Source organism: Petaurus breviceps, unplaced genomic scaffold, assembly GCF_028583685.1.
Source record: "Petaurus breviceps papuanus isolate PSGF00001 unplaced genomic scaffold, PetGlider_PUasm1.0 90845, whole genome shotgun sequence".
Classification (NCBI taxonomy): Eukaryota; Metazoa; Chordata; class Mammalia; order Diprotodontia; family Petauridae; genus Petaurus; species Petaurus breviceps.
In genome coordinates this window covers 2,341,678-2,362,686 of record NW_027187359.1, presented here as the reverse complement: position 1 = coordinate 2,362,686, position 21,009 = coordinate 2,341,678, and the positions used below count along the sequence as shown (strand labels likewise).

The 21,009-nt window shown below is 41.1% G+C and overlaps 1 protein-coding gene across 3 annotated transcripts in view; it reads right to left on the bottom strand.

Annotated features, from left to right (window-relative positions):
• The window catches only part of PPIA (peptidylprolyl isomerase A), a 194,292-nt gene extending 175,291 nt beyond the window's left edge, over positions 1–19,001 (bottom strand). For 2 of the 3 annotated variants that reach the window (XM_069071896.1, XM_069071894.1), the window contains exons 1-2: positions 18,791–19,001; positions 15,991–16,021 (exon numbers count right to left, since the gene is read on the bottom strand). In XM_069071896.1, coding sequence (XP_068927997.1) covers positions 15,991–16,021; positions 18,791–18,859 — 100 coding nt within the window. In that variant the 5' untranslated portion in view covers positions 18,860–19,001. Of the gene's footprint in view, positions 1–14,363; positions 14,716–15,471; positions 15,645–15,810; positions 15,900–15,990; positions 16,022–18,790 lie in introns of those variants that run through there. The other variant, XM_069071895.1, reaches the window with a different exon arrangement.
• Between the last annotated feature and the right edge of the window lie 2,008 nt (positions 19,002–21,009).

The window sequence follows — 21,009 nt, the reverse complement described above, 5'->3', positions numbered from 1 at the left end:
AGAAGATCAATTAGTCCATGCTCTTTTCTCATTTTACAGATGAGGAAATTGAAACCCAGAGTAATAAAGGCACTTAGTCAAGACCAAAATAGTGGTAAGTGGGAAGGCTAGGACTAAAACCTAGGTTTCTTAACTCCTAGTTTACAATCATGTTTAAATCGTCATTCCCCACAAATAGCTGCATAATAATAACAGCAATAATTTGTGGTTGTTTTTGTTCAGTCACAGCCAACTCTTTGTGACTCCATTTAGGGTTTTCTTGGCAAAGAAAGTGGTTTGGTTTGCCATTTCTTTCTTCAGCCCATTTTACAGATGGGCAAACAGGGTTAAGTGACCTGTCATGGGTCACATAGCTAATATGTGTGTAAGATTTGAACTCAGGAAGATGAATCTTCCTGATTCCAGACCCTGCAATCTATCTTCTTCACCACCTAACTGCCCTTAACAACAATAATAGGTAGCATTTTATAGTGCTATAAGGGCTGCAAAGAGTTATACAAATATTATCTCATTTTATCCTCACAATCACTCTGGGAGTTAGGTCCTATTACTATTCCCATTTTGTAGATAGTATATATATGTGTGTGTTAGTGTTTACATATATATGAACTATATATAATTATATATATAATATGTAATTACATATAATATTGACATATATATATAATTATGTATATATTTTATAGACAATGGAAGCAGACAGAAGTTGCCCAGAAGGCTTGCCCAAGGCCAGACAGCTAACTCAGCCCAAGGCTGTTCACTGAGCCACCCCACTGCCACACACACCTTGGCCCTTTTCCCTGGAAATTTAGGCAAACTGCCCATCATATCCTTTGGGGTAACATGTCCTTCACTTGTGTCTGAATAACCTCCTTTCCCCACTCCCCCTTAACCCAAACAATCACTTGCCCTAGATCTCTATTCAATGGTCTGTGAAATGATCTCAGCAAAGGGACCTCCAGCAACTCCCCAGCTTCTAGTCCCCTGGATCCATTATGCAGAACTATTTCCTCCCTTTGACTTGGGCAAAAGGGAAATTATTCTTAAACTTGTCTCTATTTTCTTGTCTCATCCGTTCAGTTCTTCTGGCTTGCTGATATCCCATAAACTGGTTCACAAAAAATTGTCGATGGCTGGAACCTTAGAGGCCTCACTGTGTATGTCCCAATATGCAGATTCAGCTTTGAAGATTTTCTTAGTCCTCAAATATCTGAATGGAAATTAAGAGTGCTCAACCACCAAGGGGCAGTAGACGCCTTGCTTGCATGGTTTGAATGGCAGGGCTTAAATGATAAATGTGGATACTTGAGCGAGATAAACATGCTTTCCCATTTTTCCTTTCAAATTAAAAACAAAAAATAGACCAGATCTGTGACTTCATTGGTATAGGGAATTCTGGGTAAGAAATTCTTTCTACCCATGCAGAAGGATACCTAGTCTGCTGTTTATAATCTACACTACTATGGAATTCTATGTGGCATTGAAAGGTTAAAGTATCCAGGGACACATTGGCAACATAATAGCTAACATTTCTATAATACCTGTTATGTGCCAAGCATTAGGCTAAGTGCTTTTGGAATCATAACTCATTTGAGTCTCACAATAACCCTACGAATGTCGGTGCTATTATGATCCTCATTTTACAGATGAGGAAACTAAGGCAAACAGGGATTAAACAATCTACTTAGGGACATATTGTTGATATATTTCAGAAGTAGGACAGAATGCCAGGTCTTCTTAAATGCTGGAGACCAGCAGCTCTCCAGCCACTATATGGGGCTTCCTCTCAAAACTAAAAAGCAAAACAAAAATATAACAAATAGCAGATTTCATGACTGCTCTTAGACTTGACAAAAATGTCATCCCTTCATAAATTTGCACTGAATCTTGTACTCAGATCCCTCATGATTCTGAGACTTCAGGCCACTTTGGCAGCAAAAGCCTTTGGAATTTTCACAGTAGTTGGTTGGAGGGTCCCTGTTATAAAGCCTCCAATTATCTCTGGTAGCATGGAAGAGAGATCTTGAGGCAAAAGGCCTTTCCTTTTTTGTTGTTCAGTCTTTTCAGTCATGTCCAATTCTGTGACCTCATCTGGGATTTTCTTGACAAAGACACTGGAGTAGTTTGCCATTTCCTTCTCAGATGACAAAATTGAGGCAAACAGGGTTAAATAACTTGCCCAGGGTCACACCACTAGTAAGTACAGTATTTGAATTCTGGTTTTCCTGTCTCTGGACCTTGCCCTCTCTCCACTTCCCCTGCTTGCTGCCCTTAAGGGGCCTTTCCCAGCACCCTTTAAATTTTGTCACTTATCTCCTCTTCTTGCATATAAAGCCTGATTGTGCAGTCTATCATCTGTAAGAGTGGTGAGCAATCTTTATTCAAACTTTTTTTTAGAATAGTGTGCAGATGATAATGTTACATGAGCAATTATGAATACAGAGCATACATAAACAGAGTTAAATCTTGTCACCAAATAAAGCATATATAAGTTAATCGGATCCCTTTGATGAGATGCATGAGTATGCACTTGCCACATGGTAATTAGGTATAAATGGAAGGCAGCTGACAAAAATGACTGTAATTAGCATGACTTTCATACAACCAAACTGAATTTCAAGGTTTTTTTCCCCTTCTGTTAATTATCCAGTCAGTTGTAATGGGTTTTCCTTCAGTTTAAGCTTTATCACATATTCACATATACATAAAAAGTTGACGTATAAAATGCTTTATAAAATTTGGTCTAGGCCCATGATTTCATTCCTGAGTGGAACTCCCTGTGTGGAAACTCCCTTCTACCAATGCTAATACTGATCAGCAATTTGTCTGTAATTTATCCTCTTAGAGACCTTGCCTGAGGGTACTGAAAAGTTAAGTGAGTTGCCCATTGTCCTACAGTCAGTAGGTACCATAGGGAACACTTGAAACCAGGTGTTCTGGACTCCAAGGCTAGCTTTCTATCCATTGCACCATTCTGCTTGTTGTTTTCATCTGTGTCTCTATATCTCTATGCATATATTTGTATGTATAAGATATATAAACACACACACACACATATATGAAATGTTTCCCAATCTTCCATGATGACGAGATGCTAGTTTTCTTTCTATTCATTAACCTCAATTTTTCCTGTATACATCTTGTTTGTACATAGGTATTTCCATTGTCTCCCCTATTAGACTGAGCTACTTGAGGTTTAAAGGACTGTCTTTTACCTTTTTGTATCCCCAGCACTTGGCACAGTGCCTGGTACTTATTAGGCATATAATAAATACAATGTGACTGACATACACATAAATAATATGTATATCTATACACATGTATATGTGTGTGTGCATATACATACACATATGTATCTCCCTGATTTGATGGACCAGAGTACCTTCTATGGAACTGGCTATGTGCTGTAGCTCTCGTTGTAAGATATACACCTTAATGAGATGATAGAGAACTACTGAATAACCAGGGGTCTTGGGGGGAGGGGGTTAGTGTATCAAAGATGATTGGTAACCAAGCAGCCCCTTGTGGAGGGACCTCCCCCTACTGAGTTTTGTAAGAGCTATGGCAATGGTTCTGAATCATTCTTTTGGTCCCCTCTCCCATGGTGTCCCCTTTCTCTCCTTGGACTTCCAGGAAGGAAGGTGGAAAGAATTTCTCTCTTCTCTTCCCTAGTGATAAAATTATTACAGAATAAGCAATTGACATCAGGAAACATTCTCACCTAGGTGGACTTGAGCCTGGACCTTGATTGTCTGGCTCCTTCTTGTGCCTTTCTGCTTCCTGTCCTGAGCACAGGTCAATGATTACTCATGTTCCCAAGAAATAGATATTCCCAGCCTTAAAGCAAACCTCAGAACCTTGTAGGTCAAGAGTTTACTGAGTTACCGATTCAAATATCAGTCAACAAGAGGGAGAAGACTGTCCTTAAAAAGACGCTTCTAGAAGATGACAATGGCTAGGATCATCTTGTAGCTGAAGGACCAAAGAAAGTCATGTCTTAGATGCTCAGCATCTCTAGCCCTCATCACCTGCTCAAATGGTACAAACATAAAGTGAATTCAAAACATCTCTTCAGCAGTCTCATAATGCTGTCTTTACTTTTCAGGGGGAAAACAATGTGTGTACTAATGGATTATTGCAATGGTAATGGTAATTTGATGATCTTCCCTGACCCCTAATAGGCTGAATGTAATCACATGGTGTCTGTGATGGGTGGAGTTTGTTGAATGGAGTAGAGTCTGGGAGTCAGAGCAGGTGGACAATGAAAGAGAGAGGAATCACCCAGGGAATCAGTTAAGCTTGTGAGAGTTTTCTCCCTGTTGTGACAGCTAGGCTTGTGAGTGTTGGTTTGTGGGAAGGCTAAAGGATGGTGTGGCTTCATGTGTGCTATGGTGTAGTAACTTCTTTGCTACTATTATAGAATTGACTTTCTGGTGTTGGGATTTGATTTTCTGGTGTCTGAATAAATGTTTTGCTTCTCTGTCTTCTATATGGAACGTGTTATATTTTTCAATTGAATCTGCCAGTATATTTATAGTTGCCTTGGGCACTGTGAATATTGCATTGGTGCAACAATTATGTAAGATGTTTTATGTTTTCATCATTTTTTTTTTTTAAAGCAATCAGGGTTAAGTAACTTGCTCAAGGTTACACGGCCAGTTATTTCTGGGTGTGGTGCTAAGTGTCTGAGCCCGGATTTGATCCCCAGGTTGTCTGACACTGGAGCCAGTGCTCGTACTCACTGAGCCACCTGGCCACCCCTTGTTTTCATCATCTTTTAATCTACCTTTGAGTCTTTTGTGTCTTAAGCATTTTTTGTAGTAGAGGAAATAAACAACTATTTTACTTCTGATATCAACATTATATAATGAATACCTTTTCTAGAAGGGATCTTTTCCTCTTTGGGGAAAACTTTTGACACAAGCGATACTAACCTTTGTGGTAGAAATTTCCTTGGAGATTTACTCAGGAATGAGAATATAGTAAGAGACAGAAAATTGACCACATCTTTGATGTCAGGCTGCCTCAAAATTGAACTAGATCTTTTTGAACCCAGAATGCCTTATTGGAGCTTACTGGGTCAAGCGATATATCTGTAATCATATATGATCTTTCCCATGTATATATAACTGGTTCTTTGTCCTCATTTCTTCAAACTACTTGTCTCAAGGTTCAGGACTATATAGTGATAGATATGCCCTTGATCCCAACCTCTCCCAACTTTTCTAATAGTAACCTCAACCATCCTGCTTCTTTCTTTAATCTTCAATATATCCCTCTCTGTTTCCTTTCCTTCAAGCATGCCCAAGATTCCCTACCTTAAAAAATCCTTCACTGGATCATACTATCACCTCAAGATATTATCCTATGGCTATAAAAATGTGCATACCCTTTGACCCAGCAATACTGTTTCTAGGACTGTATACCAAAGAGATCATAAAAATGTGAAAAGGACACACATGTACAAAAATATTTATAGTAGCTCTTTCTGTGGTGGCCCCAAACTGGAAACTGAGGGGATGACCATCAAATGGGGAATGGCTGAACAAGTTGTGGTATATGAATGTAATGGAGTATTATTGTGCTATAAGAAATGATGAACAGGTAGACTTCAGAAAAACCTGGAAAGACTTATATGAAGTGATGCTGAGTGAGGTGAGCAGAACCAGAAGAACATTATACACGGTAACAGCCATAGTGTGCAATGATTGACTTTGATAGACTTAGAGCTTCTCATCAATACAAGGATATGAGAGAACTCCAAAAGACTCATGATGGAAAATGCCATCCACATCCAGAGAAAGAACTATCGAGTCAGAATGCAGAGTGAAGCAGACTATTTTCTTTTTTGTTTTGTTTTTCTTTCTCATGGTTTCTCCCATTCATTATAATTCTACTATGCAACATGACTAATGTGAAAATGTATTTAATAGGAATGTATGTGTAGAGCCTATATCAGATTGCATGCCCTCTAGGGGAGGGAGTGCAGTAAGGGTGAGAAATTTTTTTTTTCATTTTTCAAATGTTTTATTAACTTCTGATTTACATCATTCATTTCCACCAGATTTTGAGTTACAAATTTTCTCCCTATTTTTCCCCTACCTACCACCCCAAAATAGCAGTCCCACAGGATATCCCCTCCTCCAATCTGCTCTCTCCCATATCTTCTCCCATACTACCTTTGACTTTTCCAGTAGGGCATGGTGGATCTCTATGCCCCAGCGCCTGTATATCTTATTTCCCAATTACATGTAAAATAGTATTAATAATAATAATTATGTATATGTATATATATTTTAAACATTTGATTTTAAAACTTTGAATTCCAGATTCATTCCCTTCCTCCCTTGTCACCCACCCTTACTGGGAATATAAGCAATTCAGTATAGGTTGTACATGTGTAGCTAATGCAAAATATTTTACGAATATTGTAAAAGACTGACTATATTTCCCTCCCTCCTATCCCACCTCCCACTTAGGGTGAGAAAATTTAAAACTTATGGAAGTGAATGTTGAAAACTAAAAATAAATTAATAAATTGGAAAAAAATTAAAAACAGATATTATTCTGTGTCTTCTCTTCCCTTCTCCACCAAACTGAAAAAGTTGTCTACATTCTCTGCCTTCACTTCCTCTTCTCTTATTGTAAGGGTTATGGGATTTAAAGATCTTCCATGCCCCATTGGACTTGCTGACGTAGCAGGAAGGGGCGGAGCAAGAGGAAGCGGAAGCCAAACTAGAGTTCCTGCGGTGGCTGGCGACGGCGGCAGCAGCAGCAGAGGCAGCGGCAGCACGAAGCCCTTTTTGAGTTAGCCAGAATTTCTGCTAAGGACTCCTGCTGAGGACTGCCAGGGGCTGGAGCTGCTGGGAGCCCGCTTCCCAGACGCTGGGTGGTTGCTGTGAGTGGGGAGAGGAGGACCTTTGCCTGAGGTAGCCTGTTCTGTTTTAAAGGCTTGAAAATGTGGGTGCTTTCTACTTTATCTACCTGTGCCAATGTCATAACTACTCTGATGGCTTTCACTTTCTGGTTTTGGGACTCAGTCTTTTGGTATCTTAATAAATTTTCTAGTTTATTCCCCCATATGGCAAGCATGATGTATTTTGTGATGGATAATTATATCAGCATATCTGTAATCTCCATAGGCATTGTGAATATGGCATTGCTGATACACTTACTCACTTCTCAACACTTTGCAATAATATGACTTTTCATCACTCAACTGAAAATGCTCTATCCAAAGTTACCAGCGATCTCTTAATTGTTAAACATCTTTTCTCAGTCCTAATCTTGCGGGCCCTATCTATCACATTTGACAGTGTTGACCACCATCTCCTCCTGGACATCCTCTCCTCTTTAAGTGATGACACTAAATCTTTCTGGGTTCTCCTTCTACTTGTCTGAGCACTACTTCTCACTCTTCTTTTATTCACCCATCATCCATCATCCATATCATTCCCCCTAACTGTGGGTGTTTCCTAAGGCTATGTCCTTTTCTCTGTTCTCTTGCCTCTCTACACTCTCTCTTGGTGACCTCATCAACTCCCATGGTTTAATTATATTTTCTATGCCCATGACTCACAGATCTGTAAATCTATCCCTGGTCTCTCCCTCGAGTTTCAGAGTTGGATCATAATTTGCTTACTGGGTGACTTAGAGACATCTCAAACTCAACATGTCCAAAACCAACCCACCTTTCCTCTTTCATATTTCTGTTAAGGGTACCACTATTCTTCTAGTTCCCAGGTTTGTAACCTTGACATTATTCTGAACTCCTCACTCTTCTTCACCCCACATGTCTAATCACTTTCTATTTTTTTAAACATTCTTTTTCTTTAAATTTTAAGTTCCAAATTCTCTCCCTCCATCCAGTCCCTCCACACACACCAATTGAGAAGACAAGCAATACGATACCCATTCTAATCACTTTCTATAACTTGCTGTTTCTATCTTCATGTTCTTTTGCCTCTAACCCCTTTTCTCTATTCACACAGGTACCACCTGAGTTCAAGCCCTCATAACCTCTCATCTCCTAGATTATTTTAACAAACTTCTAACTGCTCTTCCTGCCTTAAATCTTTCTCCAGTCCAGTCTGTTCTCCACGCTGTCTAAGTAACTTTCCTTAAGTGCAGATATGACCATGTCACTCTCTAGCTCAATGAACTCTTGCTGTTGTTCAATTCATTTCCGACTTCATGAGCTTGGCAATACTGTCCATGGGGTTTTCTTGGCAAAGACACTGGAGTGATTTCCCATTTCCTTCCCCAGAGGATTGAGGCAAACAGAGGTTAAATGACTTACAAGTCATACAACCGGTAAGTGTCTGAGGCCTTTTTTGAACTCAGGTCTTCCTGACTCCAGGCCCAGTGCTCTATCCACTGAGCTACCTGGTATCTTCCTATTTCCTCTAGAAAAAAATATAAACTCCTCTGTTTAGCTTTTAGAATTCTTATTATAACCATGGCTCACCATCTTTGGAGCCTCGTTATATATTGCTTCTCTCCTACACTCTGTGATCCAAACTGGCTTCTGTTCCTCACAAAGGACCCGCCATCTCCTATCTCCATACCTTTGCAATGGCAGTCCTCTATACATAGAATTCACTGTAGCCTAACCTCTGACACATAAATTCCTACTCTTCCTTAAATATGTAACTCAAGTATCACCTTGTGTACAAAGCCCTTTCTAATACCCCAAACTATTTTGCCCTCCCATCTAAAACTACCTCGTATTTAACACTTTGTATTTATTCTTTATTTTTATTTTCTGCATACATACATACATTCATATCTCTATATATATGTAGCTAGGTAGTATAATTTGTAGAGCACTTGAGTCAGGAAGACCTGAGTTCAAATCAGGCCCTAAATACTTTGTTGTCTAACTTTGTGACCCTTGGAAAGTCACTCCCCTGCTGTCTGACTCAATTTCCTTATCTGTAAAGGGAGATAACAGCACCTACCTCCCTGGGTCATTGTGAGGATCCAATGAGATAATGCTAGTAAAGGCCTTTGCAAACCTGAAAGTGCTATGTAAATTCTGTCGACTGATGATGATGATGATGACGGCAATGATGAAGATAGATGTGTGTCAGACCATATAAGATGACTGGCTCCCATATGACATTGTGGAATCTAGCCAACTGTTTGTTGGTTGGTTTTTTGTTTTTATTAAAAGACTTTGGTATGTCTTTTTACAGGAAGGAAAAGATCAATAGCTAGGGTTACTCACCAAGAACACCTACTGTGCTAGGAGTGTTATCTTAAGTCTCTTCCCCTCCCTCCCCTCCCTGTGCAAATTAGGCTAGTTTTTCCTTAAAAAATATAGAAATTGATTTTGAGATTTAATTGGCTCAAGGGATTAAGGCTGTGGTCATTAATATAGCTCCTGACTACTTGAATACAAAAATAACCCAGATGAGGGTCTATCCAGAGCTTCTCCTACAGGCTTCTGACAGAATGGCAAGATAACTAAGCGACACCTGAGAGCTTTACTCAGCTGCCTCAAGGGCATTGCCTGGCCTGAACATCCATTCCCTGCTCTAAGACAGACCAGAAGTGTCTTATTTTGTTCCTTTTTTGGACCTAAACTACCTGGGGACTGCTTGGGTCAGTCCCAGCACAAGGCAATGTGTGTGTGTGTGTGTGTGTATAAAACACATATGATTTGGTATCTTATTCACCTAATTGTGTAAAATGTACAACCTTAGGGGCGGCTAGGTGACGCAGTGAAGAGCACTGGCCCTGGAGTCAGGAGGACCTGAGTTCAAATCCAGCCTCAGACACTTGACACACTTAGCTAGTCTACTAGTCATGTGACTTTGGGCAAGTCACTTAACCCCAATTGCCCTCCAATAACAAAAAAAAAATGTACAAGCTTAGTATGTCTAAGAGATAGAAGGTGAAAGGGAACAGAACAGGCATTATTTAAGCACCTACTATGTACTAAACACTATGCCTTAGTAAGTAGTTTACAAAGGAGCTTAATAGATTCTTTTTTTTATTTTTTTATTTTGTTGCTCTTTGGAGGGGGGAAGGTAGGGCAGTTGGGGTTAAGTGACTTGCCCAAAGTCACACGGCTAGTTTTTGTGTTAAGTGTCTGAGGCTGGATTTGAACTCAGGTCCTCCTGACTCCAGGGCCGGTTGCTTTATTCACTGTGACACCTAGCCACCACCTTAATGAATTCTTGATTGAAATTATTGATTCCTGGGGGCAAAGATTTTGGTTTAGTGGATAGTATGTTGGACCTGGAATCAGAAGGACCTGGGTTCAAATCCTACTTCTGACATTTACTAGCTATAAGTCTATGGGCAAATAACTTAACCTCACTAAGCCTGTCTCCTCATCTGTAAAATGGACCCATCTCACAGGGTTGTTATGATTTTCTTACATAATTATATGCTGTCTTCCTCCATTAGATTGTGAGTTCCTTGAGGGCAGGGACTGTCTTTTTGCCTTTCTTTGAATCCCTAGTGCTTAGTACAGGACCTGACACAGTGTTTATTGACTGTTGACTAAAGCAATTTGCAAACTTTGAAACATTATATGAATGTAAGTTATTTATTATTGCTTACATTCTATATTGTTATAACCCACCATCTAACTATGTTATACACTCAATAATGTTTATGTCATAGTACTCTGATGTAAAAAAGGGAGCTAAGGGATCCTATTCTAGTATCAGTTGAGCACTCACTAGCTGTGAGGACAAGAGTTAACTTGGATAAATATTGGGCTTTAGTTTTCTCATATGTAAAAGAAGCATCAGTGCTTGACACACAGTAGGCTCTTAAATAATGCTTTTTCAAACTTAGGAATTCTGATAAACAAAACATCCAACCACAGTTTCAAATGTCTCAAGAAACATGCTACTCACCTTCAGATAGAAATCTGGTAGACTCAGAGCAGATTGAAATATTTCTTTTCTTCTTTGGACATGGCCATTGTGAAAATTTGTTTTGTATGACTATACGTATTTGTAATGGGTTTTCTTTTTCTTTTCTTCTCAGTGGGTGGGGAAGATTGGAGAGAATTTGGAACTGAAAATAAAACTGAATGACAAAAAACCTTTTTTCACTCATTCATTCATCCATCTATCCATCCATGAAGGATCTCAAACTCCCTGACCTGCTGAATACTACCCCCCCTCCAAATTAAATAATGCATACCTTTTTTCAGAGGGCTATATAATCAGATAACCTTGCACTGAGAAACAAAGACTGAGCTAATAGCAGTAAAAAAAATAGATTTAAATGATAGAAAGTTAAATAAGTTTGAGGCCACTGGGGATCCTTTCTAAGGCTTTAATAATCCACAACTATTACAATACAGGGGCAGCTAGGTGGCACAGTGGATAGTGTCCAACCTGGGGTCAGGAAGACTCATCTTCCTGAGTTCAAATCCAGCCTCAGACACTTACTAGTTTTGTGACTCTGGGTAAGTCATTAAACCCCCTTTACCTCAGTTTCCCCATCTGTAAAATGAGCTGGAGAAGAAAATGGCAAATCACTCCAGTATCTCTAAGAAAACCTCAAATGGGGTCACAAAGAGCTGGACACAAATAACAAAAAATTTTAATACAAAAGATTTTCTTTGCCTCTAAATCATTCTTTTCCATCACTCATCCTGTGCTCCTTCGAGTTTTCCCAGTTAAGAGGTTCAGCTCTCACAAGCACTCCTAGAAGTCTCCCCTTGATGCCTCAGCATTGTTGGTACTGAAGGCAGCAGAACTGAGTCCTGAGGCTATGAATGCCTTAGTCAGAAATAGCATACTTATTATACCTTGGAGAGAGAAGTTAGGATTGTATAGGAGAAATAGTGTGGACTTAGTTCTTTTCATACTGAGGTTTTAAAGGGAGGGAGCAAGATAGCCTGGAAGTATTGGAATTAGGTAAGGTAAGCCTCATTTTCAGGACTGTTAATAGGTCTTTACACAATTCTCCATGCATATGTTCTTGAGAACACCATCCAGAAGCCCTAGTTTTTAAGTCAAGGTCTGATGTATGGATCAGAACTTTATTCACACTGATGATTCATCAGCAAATCTATGATCAAGTGATCAAAATCCTTTTCTATTTTAGGAGGCACAAACCCTGCCTGGGAGTCTGTAGAAGCTGGAGGAAAGGACAGAGGAAGGAATCTGGGAACACTGTCGTTTCCTGGACTTTGTGATTTCAGTCCTTCTTACCCCCAACTATAATCTCCAAAATGATAAATGAAAATGATTATGATTATGACTGGAGCAAAGGTTGAAGGAGGGGGAGCAGGAGCTTACCTGGAATTTGACTGTGTAGAAGAGAAACCAAGCTCCTGAACACTAGAACTAGTCAGGGCTAGGGGGCTAGCTGCCTAGGAATGGAAGTGTCACGGGAGATCAGCCATGGTTAGGGCAGATGATAAGGAGGAATTCATCTTTTATGTGGCTGTGAAGTAAGAGAAACATCTGGCCTTGGCTGTAGATTTCTCTAAACTTCATCATCTTCAATACAAGCATTGGTTGCCTTTACCTAGTTATAAATGATCTCTCCCTTTGAATACTCAGAGCATATTTCTTATATCTAAATTCCAAGTGTTCAGCAGTTCAGTGATGTCCAAACAATGCCTGAAGATAAATTTCATTGTTTTTAAGTGTATGCATTTGAAGTAAAAATGTGAACCTAATGGTACTTAAATCACGATTTATATAGCAGAGAATTTCTATTTCTGGAGATTAAAGGAGAAAAAGCCTGGTGGAGAAATCAGGCTATCATTCAATTTAATTGAACATATATTAGACACTGTGTGTAGAGCACTGTATTGCACAAAGGGAAAAATTGTTTCAATTTTTTTTTTTTTTTGCCTTTTGGAGGGCAATTGGGGTAAAGTAACTTGCCCAAGGTTACTTGGCTAGTTTTTTTGTGTGCTATTTACTCACTGCACCACCTAGCCACCCCCGTTTCAATAAATTCTAATGAAACATTCTACTAGGGGGTATGAAATGTACATAGATACACATAAGTACATAAGAGGAACAGAATAAGTGGTATATAATACATGTGATGCAAAAGAATAAAGATCTTAATGGACTCAGGTGGATGACGGATTTAGTTTCTGGATATTGCACTTCAGACAAGTTTTAAAGAGTGGATGATTTTAATAGGTATAACCTGTGCATAAGGAAGTTTAATCTGTCCATAGTTGGAAGGATGGATTGGAAGGCTGTGCAAATAGACAGTAAGAGGCTATTGTCCTACCTATGGGAAGAAAATTGCAGATATAATGAACATGATTTGGAAACTGATTAGACAAAAGATATATCCAACCTTCAAACTTGGGAGTGAACAAGATCAGTAATAAGGATAAAGATCCACCTTCAGGGGTCTGGAAAATGAAGCAGCAGTGGTTACTTTAAGACATTGGCAGTCACATGGAATAAATTAACTAAGGTTGAACAGCCATACTAATGAAACCCATTGGTATATCTAAAGCTTAGTCCCAGAACATGATCTATTTCCTGAAGCCCTATGGTCCCCTCACACTACCCCTTCCAATGGAACAGGCTTTGCTATTTAATGGCAGGTTTCACTTTTTTCAGATTTAAAAACTAAGGTTAACTTACCAGGATAAAAGGGCTAAGGATGGCTAACCAGGAACAGGTTACAGTAATTCTAATTAACCACTGGATGTCCTTGAGATAGTAGCAACAAATTCAAAACTGGCAAATACAAGTGGTTCCTGATGCATAGGGAAAAGAACCTTGAACTTGTGATTTGGCCCAGACAGAAACATGATGCACTTTTGTTCAGTGACTTTTTCAGTTGTTTCCCCTTTTGAGGTTTTCTTTGCAAAAACACTGGAGTAGTTTACCATTTCATTCTCCAGTTAATTTTATAGATGAGGAGACTGAGGAAAACAGGATTATGTGAGCTGTGTGGTGACATAGCTAGGTGCCCCAAGTGAACTCTGGAAAGTCTTCCTGACTCGTCTCAGGCATCAACTATATTCAATGTGCAAATTAGCTACCCCTAGAGACTGTAAACAGCCCCAAAATCATTAACAGGTAAAAATGTTTAATATGATTTTACATGTATAATCCATATAAGATAGCATAACATGGGGGAGATTTAGAACATCTTATGAACTTCCTTAGATGCTACTAAGCAGTTGACTCTATAGTCAAATTCTAACCACCATTATCAACTTTTGTTTTGGCTAAGATGTTAGTAAATGACACAATGACACTAAAGACATAGCTATTGCTATGCAAAGGAGCTCAATGAAACACATTTGCTTTCAATTAAAAAAGTTGGGAAACAATAACAGCATTAAAATCCCACTGCCCACCTACACACTTATCTGCCCATTCACCAACTCAGAAAAAGGAGACTTCAGGTGTAGTTTAGTTTTTATTTCATAATCATAAACTTAACTCTGTTGTCTAGCCAGACTTGTGGAAGGAAAAAGGAAGTGAAATCCAAAGAGAAGTGCAGCAAGTGAGAGCACAAGGATTACAGGGTATAAGAGCAGATAGGATTTGGGGGTGCTCTCTCCGGCTACAGAGGAATGATTTGATGGTTAAGACAAAAAACAAAACAAAAAAAACTTATGAGAGCTGTCCACAATCAGCGATAGTGATCTTCTTGCTGGTCTTGCCATCCCGAGACCCGAAACGCTCCATGGCTTCCACAATGTTCATGCCTTCTTTCACTTGGCCAAAGACAACATGCTTGCCATCCAACCTAGGGGAATAAATAGGAATCATTATGAAGTAAGATAATGACTGATTCACTTTGTTGCCTAGGAATCAGAACAGCTGCGCCACCATAAGCCAGCTACAATGCCCAATAGATGGCTGAACAGGACCTATATTCGAGTACTGTAGAGAAGCCACCAACTTTTGATACTAGTTAACCAACTGACTACTATAAACACTGGACAACGTACCTTCTATCTAAAAGCAATGGAAACACCATAAAGATTACTATGAGCCAGTCAAAAGGGTGCATACTGCAATTGTAAATTTTCTCCAACTGCTGTTAGTTCAGGAGTCTTAAGTTTTAAATGGAAACCTAAAAAGGACCAACAAATCAAATGCCAATTAGATCAGAAAGGTCACTCGGGCTAGGAACCAAGTATTAAGATATCTTGGGCTAAAATTTATCAGGCTGTGTTAACAGGGATTTTGTTAGAGCTGGATGATACCCAAAGAAATTATCTAGTCTAACCCCCTCATTTAGAGGAAACTAAGGCCCCTCAAGGGAATAGTTTGAAACTTGCCCCAAAGGTACACAGTAGTGCCCAGAGCCAAGATCAGAACCTAGGTTCTTCTGATTCAAGTCCAGTGTTCTTTTCATTCAAACCAAAATGAGTCCGCATAGCTGGCAAAGGTCTCCTTTATCTTTGTTAATAGTGCCCATAGAAATTATACCTCTGATGCTTCAAATTGCTAGTGCTATTTCCTCCACTTCTTCAGTTCAACTTTGTTTAGTACTTACCAATCAGTCTTAGCAGTACAGATGAAAAACTGGGAGCCATTTGTGTTGGGTCCAGCATTTGCCATGGACAAGATGCCAGGACCAGTATGCTTCATGATGAAGTTCTCATCAGCAAATTTCTCCCCATAGATAGACTTGCCACCAGTGCCATTATGGCGTGTGAAGTCACCACCCTAAAAGTAAGAATCCCATCAAATACAGAATGAGGCTGGCATATTTACTGGTAACTTAGAGAGCAGAAGTTCATTCACTGAACACCGACATTCTGGCTGAATCCTTCCCTAAGTATGGGCACAAAGTTGAAGGATATATCCTGGTAGAAATCACTATGCTCCATACCTGGCACATGAACCCAGGAATGATTCTGTGGAAGCAGGATCCCTTGTAACCAAATCCCTTCTCTCCAGTGCTCAGAGCACGGAAGTTTTCTACAAAAGAACAGAATGGAGAAAATGTAATACTAAAAAACAAAGCTAAATTAAGAGCACTTAAAAGACAACTTAAAAAACAACCACCAACCTGCTGTCTTTGGAACCTTGTCTGCAAAGAGCTGAAAGAAAAAAAATGACACTTGATTAGTTGTTTCCATTTAAACATAAGATTGCTTTTCAGTATCCACCCTTAAATCTGCCATTGGCGATAGGTATGAATCATTCTCAAAGGTATATTTTTACATGAACAATTTTTATTAACAAACCCTAACAAGGTTCTAAAAGTTTTGTTTCCATATTTAAGAGTCCTCTGGTGTTAGGTTTAAGCAACTTGAGATCCAAATATGTGCCAAGAATCTGGAACAAGTAACATCTGAAATAGTGAGAGGAAGCTTTCTGGAAAGTGCCTTTAAGGTCACATTCCTCCCCCCCCCACCCTTTAAAAAAGGAGAGCACCACACCTACAGTATCACCTATTAGATACAACTTTGTTTTATACTTCATCCTCTCCTACAACTTCAGGCTAAATACCAGAACACTAATCCTGAAGAATGGCATGTGCAGGGGTGTATGCCTAGAACTACACTTGCATGCCGAGGGACATGGCACGGCTCATTCACTGCTAATGAAATTGCTACTACCTCAGTTGTCTGTTAAAAGATCTTCTTTCATGGTTTAGAGGAGCTTACTGAGCCCTAAGTAATCTAGGATTATAGAAAGTGTCAGTTCCCTATCTAATGAAGTGCTAAGTGCCTGCTTAAAAAATTAAGATCCAGAAAATAGATCATATGAAATTTAATTTCCAGCTGTAAGCTATTTAAAAAACCTAAGCAGCTTGCTCTATGACAACCCATTTTATCTGATCCAAGACTTGCATATTATTGATTCTTTGCCTCCATGATACTGACTCAAGTAAGCCTTTAAGATCTTGACTCAGTTCACAAAATATAATCCCTATTACCCTAGTTTATTAGGGTCTATCCATGATCAATAATCAAATTATCAGAATACCTCACTTGCCGTTATTATAGGATATAAAAGGTCAAGTTCTGCTTCTTGCAGGATTATTTGCAATAGAGGACCTAAATTCTTTGGTCCCCTAGAGTTTTCTTTTTATTTCCTTAATTTTTTAAAAGTTCCTATAACGTTTCAATACAATACTGTTCAACTGAAATTTGTTAAGTGCTTTACTTAAAAATACTTGAACTGCAGTTTCATTTCATCAAATATCTTATCACTGGATAAAAACCGATGTTTCAAATACCTGGGTTAGAATGTATAGTTCCAGTTTCCTTACTGGAGACTCTGGACAATTTTAACCTTTAAATAACCTCACTGAGGTTCAGAATACAGTGGTTTAGAATTCCGACTTGTATTTCTCTGTATGTTTCTAAAAATAATTTTTAAGAAAATGATCCAAAATTATGAAAATTAAAACCCTACTAATCTTCTGGAGTTAAAATAAAAAACTATGAAGTTCTAGAAAATTTGCTGAAACATAACCTTTGCTTTTTATCTTCCTGAAATGGCTGATTCTCAAAAGCTACATTCAACCACCATGCTTCATTTTCATTGGTAACCTCGGCTTAAACCTGCCCACTAACCCACTGCGGGAAGGAAGGCCTTGGAGGAGAGCTCCTCCCACCATTAACAGTCACCACCAATTTTTGCTGCAGAGGAAAAGCCCTAGGTGTGAATAAACAAAATGTTTGCTGTAACAAGGTTACCAACTGAAAATCTATTTAGCATTCGTTTCTAGAAAAATTATTTTTGTTTCTAAATGGAATCTGTTTTGGAAGTAGCCCCGGGACAACTGAAGCTGTAAGTTATTAAACTAGGTTTCTAGTATTTAATGTAAATCTATAGAGAAGGCACCTTCGGTTTTTAGTAATCTTCCACAGAGATAACCATTCATGCATAAGGTAAACTACTCAGATTTGCACACCCTCCCCGAAACAGATCTACTGGAGCAATTTGGCATTATCTCTCCCAAAAGAAAAGCCAGAAGTCATTCCCCACCCTTCAGAGGCCAGAAGCAGACTGGTGGGGCGTTTCCCTGCATGTGATTTTAAAATTACAAGAACTGATTACAATAAAAAAGCAAGCTTTCTTTTCCACAAGGCCCTCCGGGGAGATGCCGCCACTGGTCTATAAGGCCAATGTTCCATTAAAAATGCCTCCAAGGGGCCAAGAATTTCAGCCCCGGCTCTGGGAGTGAAGTGGCTGCCGGGCACGGCGCCGGCTCGGGGGCTCCCCCGGAGCACGTGCGCTGAGGGCCGAGGCCCAAGGGAGCTGCGGCCCGCAAGCCACGTGGAGGGGGGGGGGGGGCCAAGCGCCCGCGGCAGGTGGGCGCTCCAGCAGGCTAGAAGGCGCGCCCGGCCGGGCCTCCCTCCCTTTGCCGCACCCCTCCCCCCATTACCCCGTTAGGCTGCGCCACGTGCGGGAGGGGGTTGGGGCGGCGCGCGCGGACTGCGGCTGCCTCGCGATCGCGCCCCTTCCCCCCGCGCCCCGCCCCCACTCTCCACCCTCCCAACCCCCACCCAGCCCAAGCCCGGCCACCCGCCCGCCTTTGTCTGCCCCGCCGCCCCCAGCCGCCCCCCTCTTCAGTCCTCTCCCTCGCTGCCCGCCCGCCTTCCAAAATGGCCCCTACAGGGTGCAAAGGAAATGGCGCCGCTGCGGCCGCCACCACCCTCCCGTTCTTCGCCCCGAGGCGGCCCCTCTCCTCCGCCCCAGCGGCTCGAGTGACGAGACCTGGACTAGAAGGCCGGGCGGGGCAGCCTGCAGGTCCCTCGGGTCAGTCAACCAGAGAAGCAAGGCGGTGGGTCCACGGCCCCCAACCTCAGCCCATCCCGCCCCCACACCCATCCATCAGTCCTGTCGCCTTTCACCTCGAAAGTAATCCGGCCCAGGGGCTCGTTATCGACGGCGATGTCGAAGTACACGATAGGATTGGCCATGGCCACAGATGCCGGGGCTGGGCGCGACGGCAGAGGAAGAAGCGGCGGGGATCGGCGTCCAGCGGACGGAACCAAGACGAGGACTCCGGGTGGCGGCGTCTGCAAAGCGGCGCGAGCGTGGCCGCCCCGCCTTTTTTATACGGGATCTGAGCCCCACCCACCCGCCTGACGCGCCACAGACGTCTTCGCCAATAAAGGCCGCTGTCCAGCTTGAGCGATAGCACCATAGACCAATGGGCGAGAAGTGGTGGGAGGAAGGTAGAGTGAGGGCGTCTCCGAAGGGGCGGGGCGGGTAGCCGCTGATGGACGGAAAGAATGTTCCCGCCCGCGGGCCCTCGCGCTGCGCTGCTGCGGCTGCGGCTGCGGCTGCGGCTGCTGCTGCTGCACTGGGCGGGCCGGGAGCTGGGGAGTTGGAGGATGGATTGGGGTGGTGGAAAAAGGAGTAAAGACGAAGGAGAAAAAAGGAGAGTCTCGAAGGGTTGAGGACAGAGGAATAGGGTAACATTTAGCTAGGAAGCCATGGCGATTCGTCTCCCCATTTTGCAGAGGGGGCAACTGAGGCACCAGGCCCAAGGTCAGTTTGTCAAGGTCGAAGCAGACAGACAAGTTGAGAGGAATAACTCCGCTAAGAACAGCCTGTACATCTAGCCTGGCCCTCTGGGAGTGGATTCTCCAGGGTTACCCTGTGTAAAGCGCGACACTTGGGACTAACAGGCTCGTTAAGTGAATTAAAAGGGGAATGCAAATACAAATTACTGCTGAGAGGCATGCTGAAGAGACTGGTTTGGGGGGTTTTCTTAAGGCTTCCTGGTTGCTTTTATGTACAATTTTTCTCTCTTGCATCAAATACTTTGAAAGGGGTAAGAGAAGGACCTGAAATTTAGGTGGAAAATAAACTAGTCGTTTAGTCGTTTTGATTCGAAATTAAAAAGAAATCCTTAAAAAAAAATCTGTGGCTGGGGAAGCAAGGTGGATCTTGTGGAAAGAGAGCTGGATATGGAGATAGAGGGCCTCTGCTACTCTGGGTGTCCCTTTGTCTTTCTGGGCCTCGTTTTCCCATCTGTGGTAAAGGGCTTGGGCTAAGATGCTCTCTAAGGCCTCTGACAACTCTGCAGTCTTTTAAGTCCTTGGGTAGGAAGGTGGAGAGCTATGGGGTTTTTTGGGTTGTTTTTAAAGGATAGGTGGGATTTGGAATAAAATTTGGTTGCTAACAGAAAATTAGTTGGGGATAAAAGTATTACTCTCACCACACCCAGAAATAACTGGCCGTGTAACCTTGAGCAAGTTACTTAACCCCACTTGCTTAAAAAAAAAAGTATTACTCTTTAGGGGGCAGGAGGATAGGGTGAGAATTGAACTTTCATTGTTATAGTCAGGTTTGGAGAAGAGGAAATTAAGAAATTCCACCCCAACTTGGCAAAGAATTCAGTGAAATTCCACAAAACAATCCTGTTTTCTAAACTCTTTACTAATTAATCTCAACCAGACACTTTTTTGCACATTGAGGATCTCTCTCTGCAATACAACTTTCTGAAACCTGGAGATCTCCCATAAAGCAGTCCCTGGCCTATGAGATGACAGAACCTTTGTTAAATGACCTATTTTCTGAAAATATCCTACATGCACAGTTTGCAAGCTTTTTCCATGGAGTATAACAGTAAAACTCCTGGATTGAACTCTTACCTGTAATGACACATTGTACCACTTATTAGCCCTTCTCTGTTTCAGCTCACCCTTCTGCAGATGGACAAGTTTTCTTTGAGGTTCTGGGTGGAAAGTGTCATGAATGGACACATGAGCTACTAATACTTCTAAGGCTGCAACTAATACTATTAATACTTTTTGAATAAGTAACCATTTGTATTTATCTTGTTCTGTGAAGTTTAGATTCAGTAAAAGGGTCGCAATTGAAGACCTAGAAGGCCACACGTGGCCTCAAGGACACAGGTTCCCCTCCCCTGATCTTCATTGTCAGTGTTTCAGAATCAAACTTGAACAAGAATGGGGCCGAGTCAGAATAGGTGCTTAATGTTGGTTTAAGAATATTGATCTTGAGAAAACTGATTGACCTCTCTGTACTTTACATTTTCTACTTCAAATGAGGATAGTACCACTTGGATCTTACTGGCCTCTTAGGGACTAAGTGACAA